We start from the raw sequence: 22154 nt of genomic DNA on the forward strand, positions 1-22154 counted from the left end.
AAAATTATCCATGCATACCCAAGATACTGTCAAAAATGGTTGCCTCTGGAGATCTCCCTCCAGAGCCTCCAGAACCACACAGCGGAAGGCCAGGGGTGGGAGGAAGATTTGCATTTCATTTCATTCCCTTTTGAAGTTTCCACCATGTGCATGTATCGCCTATTTTAAGTTTTTATAAAATAAGGTTATAAATTAAAATCACCCACAATGATTGCAATTGCAGGTTTCCAAGCATCCCAAAGGGGGCGCTGTTGGCCACCTCGCTTCAGAAGGGCCGTTTTGCAATTACCTTCCACCCAAACAACTCTGTCCCTAATAGGGCAGCTGTGGGGACACTCCCTGCCTTCCTTAAAGCATATGTTCACCCCAGCCAGAGAAGAGAAGTCAGTGGGGGGAAGGGAAATTCCCTCCAGAAAGAGGAAATGAAACACTGAGATTGGGCCCCAGTTGTCTCAAGAATTGACCACAAGGGTTAGATAGAAATCTAATCTTGTCAGAGCCGGCAGCTCACAAAAAAAGCAAAGGTTTGTTGGCACCGATGACTCCTATGAGGTGCAGCAGCACCACCATCAGTGATCCAATACTGACCACTGAACCAGATGAATGACCTCATCGGGCCCTTGATGCGGCCCGGTCATCTGCTAGGTGCCTCCCGCCCCTCCCCCGCCTCACTCTAAGCCCTCGACCTGGATTCCAGGTACACTGTGAAAATGGAAGTCACCAGAAGGGAAGCTCCCTGATCTCCTCCCCTGGTCCCCAGCCCCCACTTCTAAGCCTCCTGCAACTGAGGTCAGACATGCCCCCCTGCAACTGTCTCCAGTGAACTGCCAGTTCTTCTAGCAGAAATTCTCCCCTCTCCCACATCCACATTCTTTCTCTCTTTGCTAGATCACTCCCCTCAGCAAACACACATGCTGCCTTTTCTCCAATCTCCTCAAAAAAAAATAAACGAAAACCAAAACCAAAAATCTCTTGATCCCCAATCCCTTCCAGCTACCACTTCATTTCTGCAAAAGAATCGTGTTTGATATTTCCAATTGCTCACCTCCCGTTCCCCCTGGAGCTCAAGGGCACAGTGAACAGAGAGAATAGCTTTGCAATGACATGGAATATTGAAACCCTGACTGCTTGTGCCTAATGTGTGTGTGTGAGAATCTTTGGAAGTCTCAAAAGAAATCACTTCTCCAATCCTAGTTAGAGAACACACACATTTTCTAATCCCACCCCCCAATTGCCTGTTGCCCCTTCTAAATTGTTTCCTTTGAGCGATGGCTGCTGTGGAGGGACTTCTTCTCCCATCTCCACTGCTTCCACGTGGCTATGACGTGGCAGTCACTAGGTCAGCCCTGCAAGGGTGTGTGGCAAACCCTGGAAGATCTCCAGACCTCCAGAGAGACTCTGCCTCCAGCCCCTGGTGGTACAGCCAGCATTTCCCTGTGGCCAGGTCTGAAATAAGTGCAGCCCTTCTGCTACCCCTGTCTCCAGTGCAGGTTCCTAAATTCTAGGAAGCTTGGAGTGTGGTTCACAAAGGAACCCAAAGGCCTGTCAGGCATTTCTCTTAAAGGGCCATGTGCATTAGCCTTACTGGGGGCAGTGATCAGAGCAGCCACCTTGAAGCAATGTCACACCATCCCACCTCTGACCCCTGAGCAATTATAAACTCTCATTTTGCTTCTTAGAGGTTGAGAGAGGTTTCTGGCCTCCTGCCCTGGGGCTGTCTGTACTCTGGGCCTTGCCCTCAGTGTTCGACTTTTTCCTGCATGCCACCCTGTGTGCAGCCACATTCCAGAGACTGCCACCCTGGCTGCAATCCTGAAAAGGCAGCTTCTCCCGTTTGCTTCTTTTCCACAGTAAAGATGATCTTCCAAGCAGGGTGTGTTGGTACCTGCCTACAATCCCTGCAAGGTGGGAGGCTAGGGCAGGAAGATTGCAAGTTCAAGACCAGTCTTAGCAACTTGTTGAGACCGTCAACAACTTAATGAAACCCTGTCTAAAAATAAAAAATATACAGGGCTGGGATGTAGTTCAGTGGTAAAGAGCTCCTAGGTTCAATCCCTGGTACCAAGAGGCCGGGGGGATGATTTTTTTCTCCAGACTGTTTTTGTTTTCTTGGTGGTTGTGGTGGGGTCCCAAAGCAGAGGGAATTGCTCACGAAGAATTCCACAGGAGCCGGCTCTGTAGACACTGTTCTCTGGGGCTGCTGCCAGAAAGAGCTAGTCCCGGGTTCTCCATGACTGCCTGGGTAGCCTGAGTCCCTGGCTGTAACTCACCCCAACTGCCCCATGGAGGAGCCTCCAGCTCACTGAGGCCTCAACCTGGGAGTGAATGCCCCAGGCCCTGCCCAGCCCGCTGGCCTGGCATCCCTTCCCAGTGCCCATAGCAGCCTTCCTCCTGTGCATCCTCTGCCCCACAGTCCTCCTCCATCTGATCCCGCACACGCACACAGCGCAGTGCAGCAGCAGGCAGCTGCTTCCTGCCGTGAGTCCCTCCCTCTTGGCCCCATTTTGGTGCAGTGGCACATTTCCATGATTCAGGGTTTCCAAGCTGGAGAGAGGCTTCTCCTGGAGGGAAGGAACAAAGAGGGCGAGTCAAGAGGAACACTCACTTGCTTTTCTTGAAAGCTGCTTCTAGCCCTTGCTGGGTTTCTGAAAGCACCTGCCCCTCAGGCTTCTCTGCCCTCTTCCAACCCTCCCTCCCTTCTTTGTTTTCCCTTACCGTCATGCCTGGCATCAAGATCCTCTTGCTGTCTCTCTCCCGGTAGGTGGTTTCATGAAGGACTTTCGAGACACCAGGCAGAGAACTTACTCATGGGCAAGGAAGTTGGGTTCTTCATCATCCGGGCCAGCCAGAGCTCACCAGGGGACTTCTCCATCTCCGTCAGGTACTGGCCACTCCTGACACCGTCCTGATCCTTCTCAGCTGATAGTTGCCCAGACTACTGAAGCCACAGGTGACCTCTCAAATGTGACCCAGTGACCAGAGGCACAGTGGCTTAGGTGACCAAGCTTGGTGACATCTTATCAAACTGTACTGTTATCCATTTCCTTCCGGGAACCTGTGTCTGTAACTCCTTAGTGAGTTGGGTTGTGTTCAAAATTATGCCACAATGATCTGCCTCCTCATCTAGGCCAAGTGCTCCGGAAGAACAGGATTTTATCACTTCATCTTTGTGCGCTTAACAGAGTCTTGCACGCGGTAGATAATCGCAGAATATATATGGAAGGAAGGAGAAGGGGAGGAAGAAAATAAGAACTACTACTTGACCATATCCACCTGGGGTTTAAATTTTAAACCCAGAGGTGCTTTACCACTGAGCCACATCCCCAGCCCTTTTTTTTCTTCTTTTTGAGACAGGGTTTCCCCAAATTGCTGAAGCTGGCCTCAAACTTGTGATCCTCCTGCAATTACTACTGATGTATGCTTGAAGAAGGGTCAGAGACAAGTAGAAATCCCAAGTTATGGCTGTAAGACGCCTTTGCAGGCAGCTGAGCACAGAGCAAGGCTGCCTCAACCCCACACCCTGGCACCCTTCGGCAGACCTGAGAACAACGGAGCACAGCCCAAGGAGTGGGCAGGGAGGGCTGTGACTCCTGTGTGGCACCCGGGAGGAAGTAGTGACTCAGTCCAGGCTTAGACATGACACAGCCCCAAATGAGAAGCCCGGGGTCTGAACACAGTATGTGTGGTCATCCTTTCAGGGGCTGCAAGTACTTGGTGACCACTCATGAAAGTGCAAGAAATAGAGCTGATAGGGGATCAGGAGAAGGCCTGGCCACCCACGCAGTAAGACCCTCCTGCCAAGTTCATTGGCAGGAGATTCTGGTCTGTATCATTCAATAGGTTTTGAAAGTCATTACAGCTTTATCACTTTGAGTACAGAAATCTAATCTCAGGTAATAAATTATGGCTACCTCACTCTTTAAAGGAAGTGGATTTTTTAAAACACAGGAAGGACCCACAAATAATGGGTCAACCATTTGTATACACACTTGGCTCTAGGGGGATTGCAAGTAGCTGGTCTCTTTAGCTTTGCCCTGCAATTTTGCCTACACTCTTAATTTTCCTTAAAGCTTTCCTTTTATTAGTTGGGTGATTGTAAACTTTAGCTCAAGCCAATATTAAAATATCACAAATTCCAAACTCATTAGGTCTTAATTAATGAAATTTTGCTCTATTAATAAACTTTACAAGTCAAACCTATTTTTAAGGGCCCTAATTATGAATTGGACCAAGTAATTTGTTAGATTGAAGGGCATCTCTTTCTGTCTTTGTTTTTTCTTGGCCAAGACCCTGGACTTTTTCAGCTATGAATTTTGGTTTCTACTTCCTCAATTGAGACAAATTCTGCAAAATGGTGAGCCTTGACTTCTGCCTAAGTCTTCCCAGGCATTGAGGCAATATGGCCTCTTGTTATGATACTTATTACTACAATATCTATTGTATATCTTCTCCAGAAATGTAGCATAATATTTTCCAAAGTAAAGTCATTTTTATTTATTTTTATATCTTCTTTCTGTCTGAGGTACAGATGATTAATAACTCATTGTAGTTCTTCACTTGTGCTTGTTAAGGATCAAGGTTTCAGAATCTGGATCCCCACATTACATTCTTTTCTGTGCCCCTCTCAGGACTTGAGACAATGGTCAAGTCATTCTCTGTCTATAGACCCAGATGACCTGCAGCACCCCCAATGTCCACTGCTGTCTCAGCTTATGAGAGTGAAAGGGTTAATGTTTCACACTCTGGAGTCCTTTGACCAAGAGATAGTGGATAAATAATGATAATAAACAAGAACATTTCCCCCTCCTCTTCGTGGTAATAACTATGAGTCAGGCCATGGGGCTTTAGGGGGAAAGAAAGCCTCTGTCAGTGGCCAACACACAGGGAAAAATTCATCATAATTATCACAGGTCAGTTACTATCCCAAAGCAGTAGAGATAGCAGTTACTATGTAAACTTCAGCTTCACCCAGTTATGGGCAGAGCCCACCACAGAAGATGAGAATGAGGGTTAGAATTCCTGTCCCCTCAAAATACCAACCTCTACACCCATCTCTAAGAAACTTCCACTGACCTTCAGAGGTATCTCTATTCTCCAAAACCCTTTAAATTAACCTTTCTGCTGAGTCAGTCTGTTGGTATCATTAGTGCCAGTATATCTTTAAATATACACATAGATCTGTTTGAAAAATAAGTTTTACATATAAGGAAGCATGAGTTGGTCATGGAATAGGACCAGAGATGATAAGAAAAGTCCAGTCCTCTCTTTCTGGAGGGATAAAACTAAATTTCTCTAATCCTGATACAAATGTGCCCTATCACTTGAGTCCAGACTGGTATCCAATACAAAAGTGCTGATCTAAAAGAAGTCAGCATGTCTACATGGCCTGGTGGGCCAAGTTCACAAGACTGGAACCAGAGACCTGCCTAACCCTCACAGTGATCTTGACTGAGGCCCTGCACCTTTCTGAACCCGCCCATCCACATCCTTATAGAAGTCAGGCTATAAAATAAGGTCTTTTCCGATCAAACTCTATGGTTCCAAATAATACTTTTCCCCAAAAAGCTCAAAATGATTTATAACCCTATTTATGCAAAAGATAAACCAATATCAAGAAATCCTCCTAGAGAAAAAAAAATGTAACAAATTCCTTAAGGATAAGAGCAACTTCTTCCTAACCGGTGCTAGTTTTATAGGCTTAAAGAAGATGGTTCAAAGTATTTCCAATAACAAAAAGATTAACTGGGGCTTAAAAAAATCCTCTGCTGCAGAGCCTTACCATGTCAGGACACTGGTGTTGTCATGTTTAAAATAAACATTATGAAAAAGTCCTCGATCTCTTGGTCTTTAAGACACTTGCAACATTTTTTCCCCCTTGTAAATGTTGGCTCCATGTCCAAGACAGATTCCAGCTCATCTGATTACCTTCTGCTGATGTGAAAGTCCCTCCTGAGTGGTCCCTCCCACAAACCTCCTGCTAGCGCTTGGCTAGACCAGCCTTCCTGCCCAGTGATGGGAGAGTCATCCATATCTACATTTCCTGCCCAAACTGAACTCTACCATCCTGGGTGCAAACAGAGCTAGAGGCTCTGTCACCTCATAACATGTAACCTGGATTTGCCTTCCTCTCCAGGCATGAGGATGACGTCCAGCACTTCAAGGTCATGCGAGACAACAAGGGCAATTACTTCTTGTGGACTGAGAAGTTTCCATCCCTAAATAAGCTGGTGGACTATTACAGGACGACTTCCATCTCCAAGCAGAAACAGATTTTCCTGAGGGATAGAACCCGAGAAGATCAGGTATGACTCAGATCCACATCAACCCTGACCTAGAGATTTTAGGAGGTCCAAGCTCCCACCGAGAAAATGCATTTAATGGGCTGATCCCAGAGTGTTCTGAAAAGCAGGATAACCCTGAGGTCAGACCTCAGTTTCAGTCCTAGCTTAACACTTCCTAGCTATGTGACTTTGGAAAATTCTCCAATCCTCAGTTTCCTCATCCACAAAATGGGGATAGGAGTGCTACCTACTTCCCAGAGGGTTGTGACTGTAAGAGAATAGAATGGATGCCATCTCTTCCATCATTCTGAATCACACTGCAAATCCTCCATGAATTTAGCTCTTTGTGGGGTGCTACAATTCTGTCACTTGCAGACATTGAAATGTGTTTTCAGCCCAACTCAGGAGCTGCCCAAGGAGGGAGTAGGGGGCTCCTACTCTCTGAGAGAGTAGGATCCCAGAGTAAAGCAGCAGGTGGAGCTTTGTGATGGCTTGGGGGTAAGTTGCAGGGGGACACTGAAGGAGAAAAACAGACCTGGAATTTTTGCTCTTGCAACTATTTGTAACACAGAGTACTGTTTAATAGAAAAGAACCAGATTAAATCCTGATTTAGCCACCACTTACCTGTATTACCTAGTCAAGTGAAGAAACCATTCTGAGTATCAGTTTTCTCATCTGGAGAATGGGGAGAACATCAATACTCCCTCACTGGGCTCTTGTGAGAATGAAATATCATTCAATAACAGCCTTGCCTGCCTAAGAATCGGGTCTATAATAGATATTAAGAGAAAGGTTATCTGCCTCCTGAGAGTGAATTCTCACACATGTGCACACACACGTGCAATATGTAAACTATTTTTCAAAGGAAAATACATGGTTATAAGAGGCAGGTGTTATAGAAAGAGGCATTGACTGGGCTAGTTGAGCCTAGTTATTTGAAAAGTGTTGAGACTTTTAAAGCAACATGTGCGCTGGGGAAGTAAAGAAAACCCTCCCTTCCAAGCTACTGGCTATTTTTAAGGCTGAGAAACTATAAAGGAGGAAAGGGTGTTCCCGCCAAGTGCACACAAAGTACACAAAGGAAAACAAAGGTTAACCAAGACCTTGTGCATTATTTCAACCAGGAAATGGACAGAGGCATTAACTTACTAGGATGTCCATTCAGAATAACAGAGACCATATTAAATTGTATTAAACTGTATTAAATGAGTTAATATTTGTAAAGTGCGAGCATATACAAAGTCTGGGGCTCTGGGTAACTGTTTGTTAAATAGAACTGAGAAGTCTTTCTGATTCATGAATGGTGACAGCATGGAGTAACAGGCCTCGCTCCTTCCCGACATGCCGACCTGCCGGGCGCCAGGCCTGGTTTCCATGGTGCTGCTGGAATGCGGCTGTTTGGGTCTCTATTGCCAGGCTGTAAATGACAATTCAGAATCACACAAAGTCAACAGCAGGGCCTATCTGGAGGGCGGGACGTTCATCGTCCATCGGTGTGGCAACATGTGATAAGGGAAGGTGGCATTGTCAGTAAAATGGAATATTTAAGCTTGATTACATGAGAAAAACAAACCCACTAGAAAAGGATGAACGGGTACCAGGTGGAAAGAGTTTGTCAACCAGACCCTGGAACCCCTAACACTGGGAAAACCTGAGAATGTAGAGGTCTGAACCATCCATTGTCTCAAAGCTGCCACCCCCCCCCCACAGCTGATTCTTGAAGTTGTTAGAGCACAGTCTAGAAGCTGCCAGAAAGATGGGAGAGGGCCAGGAGATCCAGGAAGAGGATGGATGGTTCACCTCTGTTCTCTCTCCCAGGGTCACCGTGGCAACAGCCTGGAGCGCAGGTCCCAGGGCAGCCCGCATCTCAGTGGGGCTGTGGGGGAAGAAATCCGGCCTTCAATGAACCGGAAGCTGTCCGACCACCCCCCACCTCCTCCCTCACAATACCACCAGCATCAACAGCCACCCCCACAGTACCCCACGGGGCCGCAGCCCCCACCGCAGCGATACCAACAGCACCACCACTTGCACCAGGTATCTGCAGAGAATGGAGTTCCACCTGGTGAGGTGCATGGAGGACTTGCCCTCCCCAGGCTCCAGCATCCCAGGCCTGGCCCAGCCTCCCTGGGACTCACAGAGCTCATGAAAGAGATCCTGCCCCCACTCCATGACTGAAATATGGACATTGCTGTAAACTAAATGGCTCCCTACCTGATGCCCACGCCTGCGTGCGCAGGCACCCCCACACACATTTACCCTGAAGACTCAGGGAACAATTGCTTCGTTTTCCTATCAGCAGAATTCCAAATCTATTAATGCCCCTTAGCCCATCTGGCTGCAGAGATCCACAAGGAAAAAAAGGATTAACACCTGCAATGGAGGCTTGCTTATTTATTTATCCCCTGCCTGTTCCAGATGGGATTTCTGGCGGCTTACAGAGGTGGACAATACAGTCTGATAGCATCGTTCCTAAATTCCTTAGCAGGGCACACAAAGGCCTTTGTGAGCTACCTGCGTCTAAGTGGACAGCCTCATCAGCTACCTCCCCCTCCCCTATGCAAACACACCCCAGCACCCGGCTGCATTTTCTCTCTGTCTTTGTGGCTTTTTAGAAGCTGTTCTCTGACCAAAGAACCCTTCCTTGGCCAGTCCTTCTGGAGTTCTGGCGTGGCCTCCTCTGTGAAGTCCCCTGATTTAGCCAGGCAGACCTGGACTTTTCTGGGTGATCACAGCACTTCAATGTGTAAGGTCCCCCCTAGATGGGAACTCCGAGGAGGTGGAGACCTTCTCTTTCTAGCAATATATGCCTGATGTCTGCTACTGCCAGACACCAGGTAGGTACCTAATAAATATTTCTTTTTCTTTTTTTTTTTTTTTAAAAGAGAGAGTGAGAGAGGAGAGAGAGAGAGAGAGAGAGAGAGAGAGAGAATTTTTATTTTTTAGTTTTTGGCGGACACAACATCTTTGTTGGTATGTGGTGCTGAGGATCGAACCCGGGCCGCACGCATGCCAGGCGAGCGCGCTACCGCTTGAGCCACATCCCCAGCCCTATTTCTTTTTTTTAAATTATTTTTTAGTTGTAGTTAGACATAATACCTTTATTTTATTTATTTTTATGTGGTGCTGAGAATAGAACCCAGGGCCTCGTACGTGCTAGGCAAGCGCTCTACCGCTGAGCCACAACCCCAGCCCCTCCATTTTTTTTTTTAAAGAAAAAAGAACATACACATTTCTTACGTGAGAGCATGAGACTCCCCTAGTGAATATTTCTTAACTGAACAAGCAAAAGCCACCATCATCTTGGCCTTCAGAATCCAAGGTCCCTTTGACCTCCCTCCCCTTCTGTCCATCATCCAGGGTTTATGGTCATGCTCAGAAAATTCTCCTGTATCCTGGGTGTGTCGATGGCACCTCAGCAAGGCTCGGGAGGGTAACGATCCTCTGTTGCCTCTGTCTCTAGGAACGTCGTGGAGGCAGCCTGGACATAAATGATGGGCACTGTGGCGCAGGCAGCGAGGTGAACGCAACCCTCATGCATAGGAGACACACAGACCCCGCCCAGCTCCAGCTGGCAGGGGTAAGTGGGCTGGGGGTGGGGTGGAGTGGGGTGAGGCCTGGGGCTAAAGGGATCCAGCGGTGCCGGCTCCAGGGGTTCCTAGTCTTGCTGTTGGGCTGGCTCTGTCCTGTCCCCATGGTGCTGTGGATGCAACCCAGTGCCTCATGTGGTCTGGACAAACACTCTGCCACTGAGCTACAACCCCAGCCCTGTCCCCAGGCTTCTTGCCTCTCACTCTGGCAGGGTGAGATCCGCCTTTATCTTTGTGATCTGTCTTGACTCAGGACTCAATCGTACTCACCTGGAAGGCTTGCCATTCTGTGTGTCACTTGAAGAAAATAAAAGTACCTCCTTGTAATGTAGAGAGAGTGGTTAGGGACTCCCTGCGGGCATTAGAGAAAAACATCTCTGTGAATAAAAGTGCTGAGCCTCAAAGCTGGGGTGTAGCACCAAGCTGGGGCAGAGCAGGAGCCTAGCATGTGCCAGGCCCTGGTCTCTCTCCAGCACAACAACAAAACAAAACAAGAGGTAGCTTCAGGGCTGTGCATGTCCATCTGCTTTAAGTGGCAGGGGGTCAGCTTCTGTGGAGGTCATGGCTCAAGGAACCACTGTATGCTCTCTGCAGAACAGTGGCTCTGAAGGCCAGCTGGCCAGCCCACAGCTACTAAGCATCCCTGCTTCCCCAACAGCGCGTGCGGTGGGCCCGGGCCCTGTACGACTTTGAGGCCCTGGAGGATGACGAGTTGGGATTCCACAGCGGAGAGGTGGTCGAGGTTCTGGACAGCTCCAACCCATCTTGGTGGACCGGCCGGCTGCACAACAAACTGGGCCTCTTCCCTGCCAATTATGTGGCACCCATGATGAGATGAGCCCTGCTGGGGGGACCGGAAGCTTTCTGTCTGAAGCTATCCCCAAGAAAGCGGGCAAGGAAAATTCTCCTGTATCCTGGCTGCGTCCCTGGACCACACAACTATATACCATGCATACAGTAGACATGCGTACATGTATATGCATATCCACACCATGTTTTATAATAGTAATTTATTGGCAATTGAGTTGGTTTATATGGGCAATTGGGTTGGTTGAAATGGAAAGGAACTCAGATGGAGAGTGATATCTGTGCTTCTTTTTTGCTCCTCTCATGGAGTGCAGAAGGCAGTGGGGGAGTGGGGCAGGGGGCAGGAGAACTGGAACTTCAAGAGTTGTCCCTACTTCCTCCCTGGTTTGGGAATTTTCCCAGACAGCAGCCAAGCACAGGCCCCACCCCAGCATTGGACGCAGAGCAGCAGGGTGGAGCTGGACGTGGTGGGGCACGTTGCAGCTCACCTGCAAGCCTCAGGCACCTGGAGGGTTGCAGGGCAGCTTTCCTCCCATTCTCCAGGAGGTGGGCACTGCTGCATCAAGATTTAAGGTGCAGCTGATCCATGGCCACGGGCATGGAGCAAGTGTGAACAGGAGCTCACAGGGGCGAGGACAGGAGCAGCTGCGTGGGAGAGTCCCCGCTGTGCAAGGCTGGCCTCCTGGAGATGCCCAGCCACCACATGCATCCTCCCCAAACAATGTTCCTTGGGTGATCTTTTCATAGGCTGTCTGGAGAGGGCGTCTCCAACATGGGACTCTGTGAGGAGCTGAAGCTGGGAGGTGGAGGGATTTTCCATAGCTCCCTGTGGCTTACTTGGACGTGACCTCAGTTTCTCCAGCTACAAAGGAAGCTGCATCTTAGATTCTGTAAAGTGCTGGAGAAGCCCTGGCTGACCATGCTGAATTTGAGCATCATTCTTTTCTGGCTGTCAGGGTGTTTCTTCGGGGCTCTGCTCATTTTTTCTTGATGCCTGTGTTTGAGGACGTCTTGCCCCAGGGGCCCAGAGAGAAGCCTGACTAGGGATCGATAGATCAGTTGATGGATTGAATATGACCCTGGATGGGAGCAGGCTTTGAAATGAGTTCCCTGTTCAATCTGACTGTTGGACCACTCCTGGCCTCCCCTCTCCCAAAAATTGCACTTGGGGAGAGGAACCCCACTATCACTGTCCCCGCTTGTCACCTCAAACTAGAGTCGTGTGTCCTAGTGCTCTAGCCGGGGGTGTGAAACACAGATCAACCTGGCCAGAGAGGAAGCGCATTGCTTTGTGGAACCCAGGAGCAAACACATCTGTGCAGAGGGCACTGAGGGAAAAAAGAGAGAGTGCCTGCCCATGCATGTGTACACACGTGCCGATGTGTGTGCCGATGTGTGTGCCTAAGCATGTGCATCTGCGGGCTAAGACAGAAGAAAAAGGGGTGGCGTTGAAGGTGTTGGTGAGAGCGCACGATGGGGCCCCCGTTCCTTTGTTTCTCCTCCTCACCCCGAGTGCTCTAGATGATAAAAGAGAGCTTCTGACTCAGAAGTGACTGCCGGTGTAGCATAAGTTCTGTCCCTTGTGACTCTGATTCTACAATTCTCTGATCCCCATGTTCTCTTTAGAGAAAAAGGGGAAGAAAGGGACTCTGTGGCGGGGACTAGGAGGGAAGAGAAAATAGCCTGGAAGCAGCCAGGGAAGCAGAGTGTGAGTGAGGAGGGGCCGCAGCCTTCGGAAGCAAAGGCAGGATCAAGGCAAGACACTAAGTGGGACAGGAAGGGTGAGCTTGATGAGAACAGGGGCAGCCAGCGCAGGAGGGAGGGGCCAAGGCAGGTGGGAAAGGGTGACTCCCAAGAAGGCAAGGAGCAAAGACACCCCAGAAAAACAAAGCAGGAGAAGGGGAGCCAATGCATAGCGCCCTCATCAGCTCTCCTGGTGCTAGGTAATGGGAAACATTATGGTAAATAAAAGCTAGAAGGACTCTTTGATTTTACAGTATTTGCAAACCATATGCTTTAAACAGCCCACAAACTTCATCCGTTTGTCTGCTTCTGTGGGAGGATCAGCTGCCGTGTGGCTCTGGTCTAGATCTTGAGCCTTGACACACCGTGAAGAAGTCAGCAACACAGCCATGGCTCTGCTCTGCCCGGTGGCCCAGCCCCCAGGTGGGAGAGGGAGGACCCCAGCGCTGGCAGGGGCCTTGGCCTGGAGAGGCTGACCACATGAGCGGGCCGAGTGAGCACAGTTTTCACAACTCTGGGAACAGGGTGTCTTGCTCTCCAAAGGGCCATCGTGGGAGCAGGAGGAATGTTTCTATCAAGGTGCCCTGCCCTGCTCATCAGTGTGGCTCAATCCAGAAGAAAGCAGGGGAGTCTTCTCCCGCACAGGCAGAACAGGGCTCGTAGGGACCAAGCCAAGAAGGCAAAGACCACACTGTCCCCACTGGGGAACAGGAGCAGGAGGAGCTCAGCTCTTCTCGGCCACTAGTGGTGTTCAGGGAGGGGGCATGTGGAGCTGCTCCCCTGCCCCCTCCCCTCTACCCCAGTTTGTCCCCCTGAGCCAGGGGAATGTCCACCCAGCACTTCTCACCAGCCACACAACTAGCATGCAGCACATTGTGTCTGGTTTGGGCTGTGACGCTGTACATGACTTAGGAGCAGGGAACTTCCAGAGAAAAACCAGTTCCTGTTCAACCAGTTGGGTTTTGCTAACCTCTTACTGAGGACCACTGCATTTCAATGATCTGGCACCTGCCACTGCCCACCCACTTTCAGATGTCCTTGGGATGATCTCAGGCCCCTGCTTCTCAAAATTTCAAGGGCCTACAAATTGCCTGGGGACCCTGTTAAAATGCCGCTTCAGTCCTGCGTTTCTAACCAGCTCCCCGGCGCTGCAGGCAGGGTCTGCACTTGAGCAAGCAGGAAGGGCGAAGAACTTGGCAGTGAGCTAAACAGCTAGAAAAATCAAATTGGATTCTTTTTCTGAGGCTACTCAGTTGTTTCTCTTCATTGGTAATGAATACGTCACTTTGATTTTGGGACAGACCCAATTCCGAGCTGTCATTATGACATCATCCATGTTTGACAGCCCAGTGACTTATTATCTTCATCTTCACCAGGAATCAAACACCTTTCGGACAAACAGGAATTTCCTAATAGTAATTGTTTTAAACATGAGCAGAGTTTACAGAAAACATTGCAAAAGCTTCTTAGGAAATCTTTGAACATAAAATTGACACCCGTCACATGGGGGCAACAAGTGAGACAGGCACATGGGCCTCCATGACATTATTGGGTCTCCAACAACCCCAAGCAAAACAGCCCACAGTGGGGACAGATTATCACTGTCAAAATATTTGCAGTTGCCTTGTCTAAAGTCGACGTTTCTGCCTGTCTGTACCAAGAGCAGTGTGTGAAAAAGATTTATTGTCTTAATTCTTTTAAAAAATATATTTTTCAAGTTCCACCACTTCATCACCACAGCCATGCCAGCCTCCTGTCCCTCCTAGGCAACAATGTCCTCCTCCATACTTTCCTCCCTGCATTGTTTCTTGCCCCCAGTACATTTCCCACACAGATGCTGGAGTGAAATTTGTAAAATAAGTTAATCTTATCAGATCACTCTCCTTCCAACTGCCCAAAGTCCTAATGTGACCTTGCCAGGTTTGGCCTCTGCCAGGATCCCTCTCCAGCCTCCTCTGGTGCCTGTCCTCTTTTTTCATGTCCCTGAACCACTGGCCTTCTCTCAGCCTCCAGATAGCCCAGGATTTGTCCCACATAGCTTCTGTTCTTTACCTGCGAATTCTTGGTCAGGCCTGGGTTTAAATGTCACTGCCTCAAATAGTCCCCCCATGACCTATAGACTAGACCTTGAATCCCATGCTTCCTGAACAGCACAGACACAGACTGAGTAATCTGACTGCTAGACTGGAAGCTCCGTGGGGCAGGGATCGGCTGTCTGTAAACCACTGTGTGCCCAGCATCTCCCATGGTGCACAGCATGGAGCCTTAATAAATGTATGTCTAATAAATGAACAAGCAAAACCTGCCTTGTCTCATCCGTCCATTCATTCTGTAACCCAAACGTCTTGGGCTTTACAGACACAAGGTAATATTAACAACCATGGTCTGATTACAGTAGCTTTAGCCACTGCCCTCAGATTCTCCTTCAGGACTTCTGAGAGTCCCAGAGAGGGAGGTTGGTATCTCTCACATGTTTGGGCACCGTTTGCTCATGCTTCTTCCTGGGATTGTGTTCTACTGCCCTGGGTGTCCCTTGCTGGTGACACCCTCCCTGATGCTGTGATCTGATATGCACTGCATTGAACTGCAGGGGAAGTGGCCTCATCCTTCAGGACACCAAAGCTGCCCCGCCAGCCACAGAACTGGACAACCGGGTAAGGGATGGGCTGGAGGATGGTTTGCACCCAGCTCTGAAAGGCACCAGCGTGGGCCCAGCGCCCCTCAATGTCTTCCATGAATTCTACTGGTCCCCTTCCCTCCTGAGCCCTCTCTCCATCAGACAGAACGGTGGATGCCAGCCTTCCCTCCATCTCTCTCGAGTCTCTCTCTCTTCCTGGTAAGTCTTTCTCCTTCAGCTGGAAAGAAACATCCCCCACCACTTCATCTGTGCCACAGATAACAGGGAAGGGCTCAGCTGTACAGTCTGGACTCGGCTATAATTCATTCATTAAATCAACACGTCTTTACAAAGCACCTCCCAGGGGTCCAACACAGTCAGTCAAGGGTCCTTCACTTCCCCCGCTCTCTCCTCTCCCTGCCCACACCATAGTCACTGCCTCATCTCCTACTCTCTCCCAGGCAACTGCAGTAATCTCCACGCTGGTCCTCTGGCCTCCAGGCTGGGCCCCTCTAATCCAGCCTCCGCCTGCTGCCAGTGACATCTTATTAACATGCAAAGCGGATGACATCAGGCTTTTGTTCAAATCCTTCAGGGCTCCCCACAGCTTTCAGGCTGGTGTTTAAACTCCTTAGCTTCACACTAAAGGCATTTTGTGATCTGGCTGCTGCCTGTTTGTTCAGTTGCATCTCCCAGATCTCGGCTCCCAAGCACGCTTTACTTCCATCTCTCTGAACCAGCTGTAGCTCCAGAGGTCTGAGTCTCCCACATCCTTTTGCCCTGGATGACTTCTCCCACTTTTTTTTTTTTTTTTTTGTCTAGACCAGTAGTGTGCAATAAAACTTTCTGAGATGGTGAAAAAGTTTGTATTTGCCCTGCAACTAGCCCCATGTGACTACTGAATACTTGAAATGTGGCTCATGCAATTAGCAAAATAGACATATGTGGTTGGTGGCTCCTTACTGGGCAGCCTGGGTCCAGACGATGGTCACTCACTTTGAAGTACTTAGCTCAGGACTCAAAGTCTCTGCCAGAAGCCATCCCAGTGCCATGGTTGACCTTGTCGATCTGCCTCTAACATGAGAGTAGTTCAATGGTTGACGTGTGGTGTGCTGGTAGCGGTTTGGCCACCAACCTTCTGAGACAGCCCTGATTCGTATCATTTGCCAATTCTATGTGTCAAGAGAATGAGAAGACAAGACACAGACAGACTGGAAGAAAATATTTGCAAAGACAAATCCGAAAAAGGACTATTACCCAAAATATATGAAAAACCCTTAAAACTCAAAAATAAGAAAATGAACAATCTGGTTTAAAAAATGGGCAAAAGACCCAAACAGACACCTCATCAAAGAAGATATGCAAATGGAAACATATGAAGAGATGCTCAACATCTTATGTCTGCAAGGAATTGCAAATTAAAACAACAATGAGATATCATTTCACACCTATCCGAATTCCCAAACAGAATTCCCCAGAATCCAAAACATTGATGGCAGCAAGTTCTGGTAAAGATGTGGAACAACAGGCAGGAACACTGGTTTATTGCTGGTGAGAATGTAAAATGGTACAGCTGCTTGGTAGGACAGTTTGGCAGTGTCTTGTTAAAATAAACACATTCTTACCATACAATCCAGCAACACAGTCCTTGTCATTTATCCAAAGGAGTTGAAAGCTTAAGTCCACACAAACACAACACCTGCACACCAACATTTTTAGCAGCTTTATTCAGAATTGCCAAAGCTTGGAAGCGACCAAAACGTTCTTCAGTAAGTAGATGGATAAACAGACTGTGGTGCATCCAGACCAGGGAATAGGATTGTTTAAAAAGATGAACCATCAAGTCAAGAAAAGACATGGAAGAATCTTAAATGCAAATCCCAAAATGAAAGAAGCCAACCCGAAAAGACTACACAGTATAGGATTCCAACTCCTGACATTCTAGAAAAGGAAAACCTATAAAGACAATATAAAGATCAGAGGTTGCCAAGGGTCGGGGGAGGGAGGGATGAACAGGCAGAGCACTTTTAGGGCAGGGGAGCTACTGGGTAGGCAGCCTGATGGTGAGGGCAGGTCAGTGTACATTTTTCAAAATTCATGGAACGTACAATACCAAGAGTGAACCCCGATGTGAACTATGGGCTTTGGGTGATTACGATGTGTTGCTGCAGGTTCTTCAGTCATAAGAAATATAGCCCTCTGTTGGGATATGCTGACAGTGGTAAGGCTTTGTGAGTGGGGGGACCTGGGAAACATCTGTATCTTCTGTTCCAATTTGCTGTGAACCCAAAACTGCTCTAAAAAAAAAAGTTTACTTTAAAAAGAACAACTCCCACCATGGCTGTCTTCAAGCTATTGACATGACATCACCAAACTCCAAGCTGGGAAGAGACTGCACAGCTGGCTCTTGGGAACAGATGGAAGCCTGAACACGTTGTCCTGGACGTGGGGATGCAGGGAAGCCTCGGGGCTCTCCAGGGAGGAGCCTCCTCAGACTTGCTGGAAGCTGGGCGTGCAGCTGCCCGTGGAGTTGAGTTCCAACTCACAAGAATGGAGGAGTCAGATCTTTGATTTTTTCAGAGAGAGACTTGTTTCCTTTCAGTCCTTCATCTTTAATGCCAAGACTTGTCTAGACATCTACTGAAAAAGGCCACTCAGACAGGTGGAAAGGGAACGAGCCTCAGGTGAGAAATGGAGGTTGCACCAAAAGCAGCTTCAACAATGAGGGGTTTGTGATCTTCCAGAACAAGGTGTCTGAGGGGGCAGTTCCTGCTTGTTTAAGTCAGTAGCTAGCAGCACCATTCTCCAACTCAGTAGCATCCTTTGCAGTGATGCTGCAGTGCCCGACGTCACATGCAGACATGGCCTTGTGGAACGAAGAGGCACGTTCACTCCCAACTTAAATTAGTGAGAAAAACCTTTCCCAGAAGCCCTTCAGCTTCAGTCCCCAGACTGTCATTCCTAAACCATCTCCCAGAGAACGAGCATGCCAGAGTTGACTCAGACCAGGGGGCAGGACCCTGCAGGGCTCTGCCCACAGAAAGAAGCAGACTTGGGGTGGGGGGGGCTGTCAGAACCCAATGTAGAGGGACTTTTAGAGAAAGAGCCACTTATTTTATGACCTGGCTACATAAACATTTCTTGAGATAATTAAGGAATAAGAAGGCAGTGTGAGGAAGCTCCCTGCCTCAAATGGAAATGCCTACGTGGACATACTTGGACATTCCCCGTCCCCATCAGCCTTCCTCCATGGATTCCATATCCACACCAGCAAGTCAATGGGAAAGTTCCATACTGTTCAAAAGAACTAGTGCTGTACACAGGGAAACCCTATGTCTGCTGTGGGGATGGAGGTCCCAGCCAGCCCTGGGGGCTACATAGTCCCAGCAACTCGATGATCCTGGCATGAGACTGCCCCCCTCCTACCCAGGTACGCCCAGGTAGGGCTCTGTGCAAGGTCATTTGTGGCAATCCCATTTCTACATGTCTGAATTCCCAGAGAGTCAGCACATGGTGTCTCACTCCCCCAGCTCTGACCTGGTTATAGGGAGTTGCTAGGTAACTGCTTCCCACGCTGAAGGAGGCTTAGTTACCATGGTGAGCCTAGATGGGTGGGGGTGCAGAGGAAAGGAGAACTGGTGGAGAGGGGTGAAGGAGCCTCGCCTCTTCCTCACTCTCTTGAGCTCCTGGACCTCAGAGGATTGTCTGAACCCCTCCAGGCCTCAGTTTCCCCATCAGTAAAATGAAGGAATGTCTCTTCTTGTTCCTTGCTCTGATGACATCACTAAATAAGCACTGATCCTCAGACCCCTCCCAGGCGAGGAATGACTGGGGATGGTGCAAAAAAGGAATGGATAAAGTTTATTTGTCTTTTTCAATGCATAGGGGATTAGCCAGCCCATGTCACAAGCTCCTGGGACTCCTTAGGTCTTCTTCTGAACCTAGACTTCCTAAGGTCCCAAAATGCCCAGCTTGCTACAGTGTGCTGTCTATCAGATGGGGTCTACCAGCTCTTGAGCTCTGCTGGCCCCTCTGCCCCAGGTGGAGCCATGGCAAAGCCTTTCCTAGGTCACTGGCAGTGACCTTGACTCCTGCGGTGTGGGCCTCTGCACAAGCCTCTTGGGTCGACTTGACACTGGCTTCGTTCTGAGACCTGACTCCGCTGCCTTCTTCCCTCATTCCTGCAGCGAGGTCCTGCCTGGGCCAGACACTGGGTCCTCTGCTGTACACAGCCCTTCCCTTCCCTGCTGCCAATACCGGGTGTAGGACCCAAGTGGTGTCTGCCAATCTTGGTTGCCATCCTGCCTGTCCACCCCCCTGAGCCTTCATATCCTGGGGTCTGTGCATCACCCCTCAGCACTCCAGTGACCATGTGCCAAACCCTTGATCCTGCTAGCTGCCCAGAAGAAAGGCCAAACCCTTCCCATGCAGCTGCTGGTCTGTCTTTCCCCCATCTCCCTCAAACCCTGCCTCCCAGGTCCAGTTCTAAGCCTTGGCCACTTCTGCTCCCTCCCCACCTCCATACAGACTTGGCAAACAGGGTGATGTCTGAATGTGGCTGGAGACACTAGAATTGTTGGGGAATGTTCTCCACCCCCACTGGACAGTGAGCTGCCCCATGGTTGGGGAAAGAAGGAGGAATTAATACTTTGTGCATAGGGAGTGAGAAACACTGGGCTGTCACCTTGACTTCTCAGTGATATCATTCTTAGCTGCCCACTGTGCTCTGGTGCATTCTAGAACCTTCCAGACTAGAGAGAAAGCCCCAATCTTAAGCTGTGTGCCTGGCGTCTGTCTCCCCTTCTTTCTAATCATTCACTTTCTCCTTCAGGTGATAACAGAAAAGGCACAGCTTTGAGTCAGATTGACCTGGCCCCAGTACAGACTGTGCAGCTTATGCTGTGAGCCTAGGCAAGTTACTTGACCTCTCTGAGCTGATCCAGATAACTGCGGATAATAGCACTGAGTTGTCACAAGAAAAAAAAATTATGGGAAACACTTGGTAAGGGGCCTAACAAGTGGCAGGTGTGACACAATGGTTTGCATTCCTCCTTTTTATTTCTATGGCTCAGGCCAAGCAACAAGGCATGAAAGAGAAGGAACCCCAGTCCTTCTCTGAGGCTTCTGTTCAGTCCTTCTCTGAACCTCCAGGAAGGTTTTGACCTTCCTGGCCCTTTCACGAGTCCCGCTTCTCCTGGTCAGCACTCACATGGGTGTTTACACACACACACACACACACACACACACACACACACACAAACACAAACACCTACCTTCCATTTTGGCAGAAATACCCCTGCCACCCTGTGCCGTATCACCCCTAGCAAGGGGTGTTTCTGCAGAGGTCTCCTTCCCTCTATACGTGCCTGTTCCGTATTCTGCCCTCCTCCAGGTAATCTCCCTGCACCTATCAAACTTCTAATCTGCTGATGTAGTAAGTCAAACCTGGGAGAACCCCCATCTTTCCCTTACCCGCCCTCTTCCCAGTAGGTCCTGCTCTGTAACATCAGCCTGCAAGGGACAAAGGGGTCAGGGTGTGACAAAGAGTGTTTGCTCAGCCAAACTTGAGTCACACCCTTGGCTCTTCTGTGAGACCCACCTGTGCACTTCCTGGTAAAATCCAGTTTTACCAAAGAACCTTGCCAGTGTGTTTAGCCAGAAGCCCTACCCTAGATATCTGTTGGTCCTCCTGCCTGGTGGGTGTTCCCCATCCTCCACCATCCTCCAGGGGGCCAGTCTTCACAAGAGTCCTATTAGGTTGGTTAGGCCTGAATGCCCCTCACCCTTCATGTTTGCTCAGGAAGATTTTCATCTACACACACACACACACACACACACACACACTGCTCCTTGGTCATAAATCCCCACTGGTCCATGCTGTATTTGGCCTTGAGCCCAATCTCTCTCCCCCAGCTGCAGGACCCCACTGCAGTGATCCCTGGACCTATCTCAATGGCCCTGAATAAGCCTTCCTCACCAGGCTTTAAGGAAAGTCATTGAACAATTTTTTCCATAACAATTGGAAAGTAAAGGAATTGTCCTTGAAGAGAGAGTGTCAGGCTGGGCTATGGTGTCCTAGGGCCCCAAGGATATCAGCTCTCCTGGTTGCTTCCTTGGGGGGCTTCTATTACTTTATAGAGCATCCCACCCAGATCAGGAACTTCCTTTTTTAATATGTATTTTTAGTTGTTGATAGACCTTTATTTTATTTCTTTACCTGTGGTGCTGAGAACCGAACCCAGCGCCTCACACATGCCAGGCAAGGGTGCTACCACGGAGCCCCAGCCCCAACCCCAGGAGCTTTCATTATTGGAAAACGTCCCTTGCCATTGAAGTTCAGGGCTCAAGTTGCCTCCTGCAGATGGGACTGGTGGAGGCCGTCACCTGGGCCACCCTCAACCCCTGACCCTTGCCCTGCAGGTTCCTTCTTTGGTGACCGTGTTCATGCAGGTCCCTCCAACTAGAGATCCTCTCTCTATTCACCTCTGATCATATCCTAGCAGGTCTTCAAGGCCAGAGCAACCCTGCCTAGAGCCACCTCCCTGTGGCACTTCCTCTGGCATGTGCTCTGCTGGCCTTGCCCAGAGTGGTAGGTGCACCCAGGGCCTCTGCCCTGTGACCTCAAGGCCCCAAGGACACGGAAGAGCAGATACTGAGAAAACTATAACTCCAGCCCAGGGCCCTTGGTGGGGTCCACAAATGTTCCTGGTTCTGACAGTAATCAGGAGGGGCCACTTCATGACCAGCCGTGAGGGCCAGGCCAGCTCTGAGCTGCCTACACAGCCCACTGGCTGCTTGCTCCAGGGCTCCCTGTGCCTGTGCTTCTGCCTGGAGGAGGGTGCGAGGCCCTGTCCCTCTCAGAGGACTCGCTCCTAACCCAGCTGATCTCAGACCTTCGGCTGTCCCAGACCCTCTTTCTGTGTCGTCGTCGTTGGAGTCTGCCCTGGGCTCTCCCTGCCCCTTCCACACTGTGATCTAGCCAGGTGCATCTTAAGAGCCATCTTTACTGCATTTGCCATGAATATTACATTTATTCACTTATTTACTCCAACTGCCAACAGAGTTCAATCTCACCCTGCAATTCCAGGGTGCAAGAACTCCCATAAGGCGACTCA

The 22154-nt window shown here is 49.3% G+C and overlaps 1 protein-coding gene across 3 annotated transcripts in view; it reads left to right on the forward strand.

The window, feature by feature from the left end:
• GRAP2 (GRB2 related adaptor protein 2) overlaps positions 1-14690 on the forward strand; it is a 64514-nt gene extending 49824 nt beyond the window's left edge. For all 3 annotated transcript variants that reach the window (XM_081311280.1, XM_081311281.1, XM_081311282.1), the window contains exons 4-8: positions 2762-2881; positions 6134-6302; positions 8101-8319; positions 9746-9862; positions 10531-14690. In XM_081311280.1, the coding sequence (XP_081167406.1) occupies positions 2762-2881; positions 6134-6302; positions 8101-8319; positions 9746-9862; positions 10531-10710 (805 nt within the window). In that variant the 3' untranslated portion in view covers positions 10711-14690. The remainder of the gene's footprint in view (positions 1-2761; positions 2882-6133; positions 6303-8100; positions 8320-9745; positions 9863-10530) is intronic.
• Positions 14691-22154: the final 7464 nt, after the last annotated feature.

The sequence above is a fragment of the Spermophilus citellus genome, assembly GCF_964194105.1.
Source record: "Spermophilus citellus genome assembly, chromosome: 10".
NCBI lineage: Eukaryota > Metazoa > Chordata > Mammalia > Rodentia > Sciuridae > Spermophilus > Spermophilus citellus.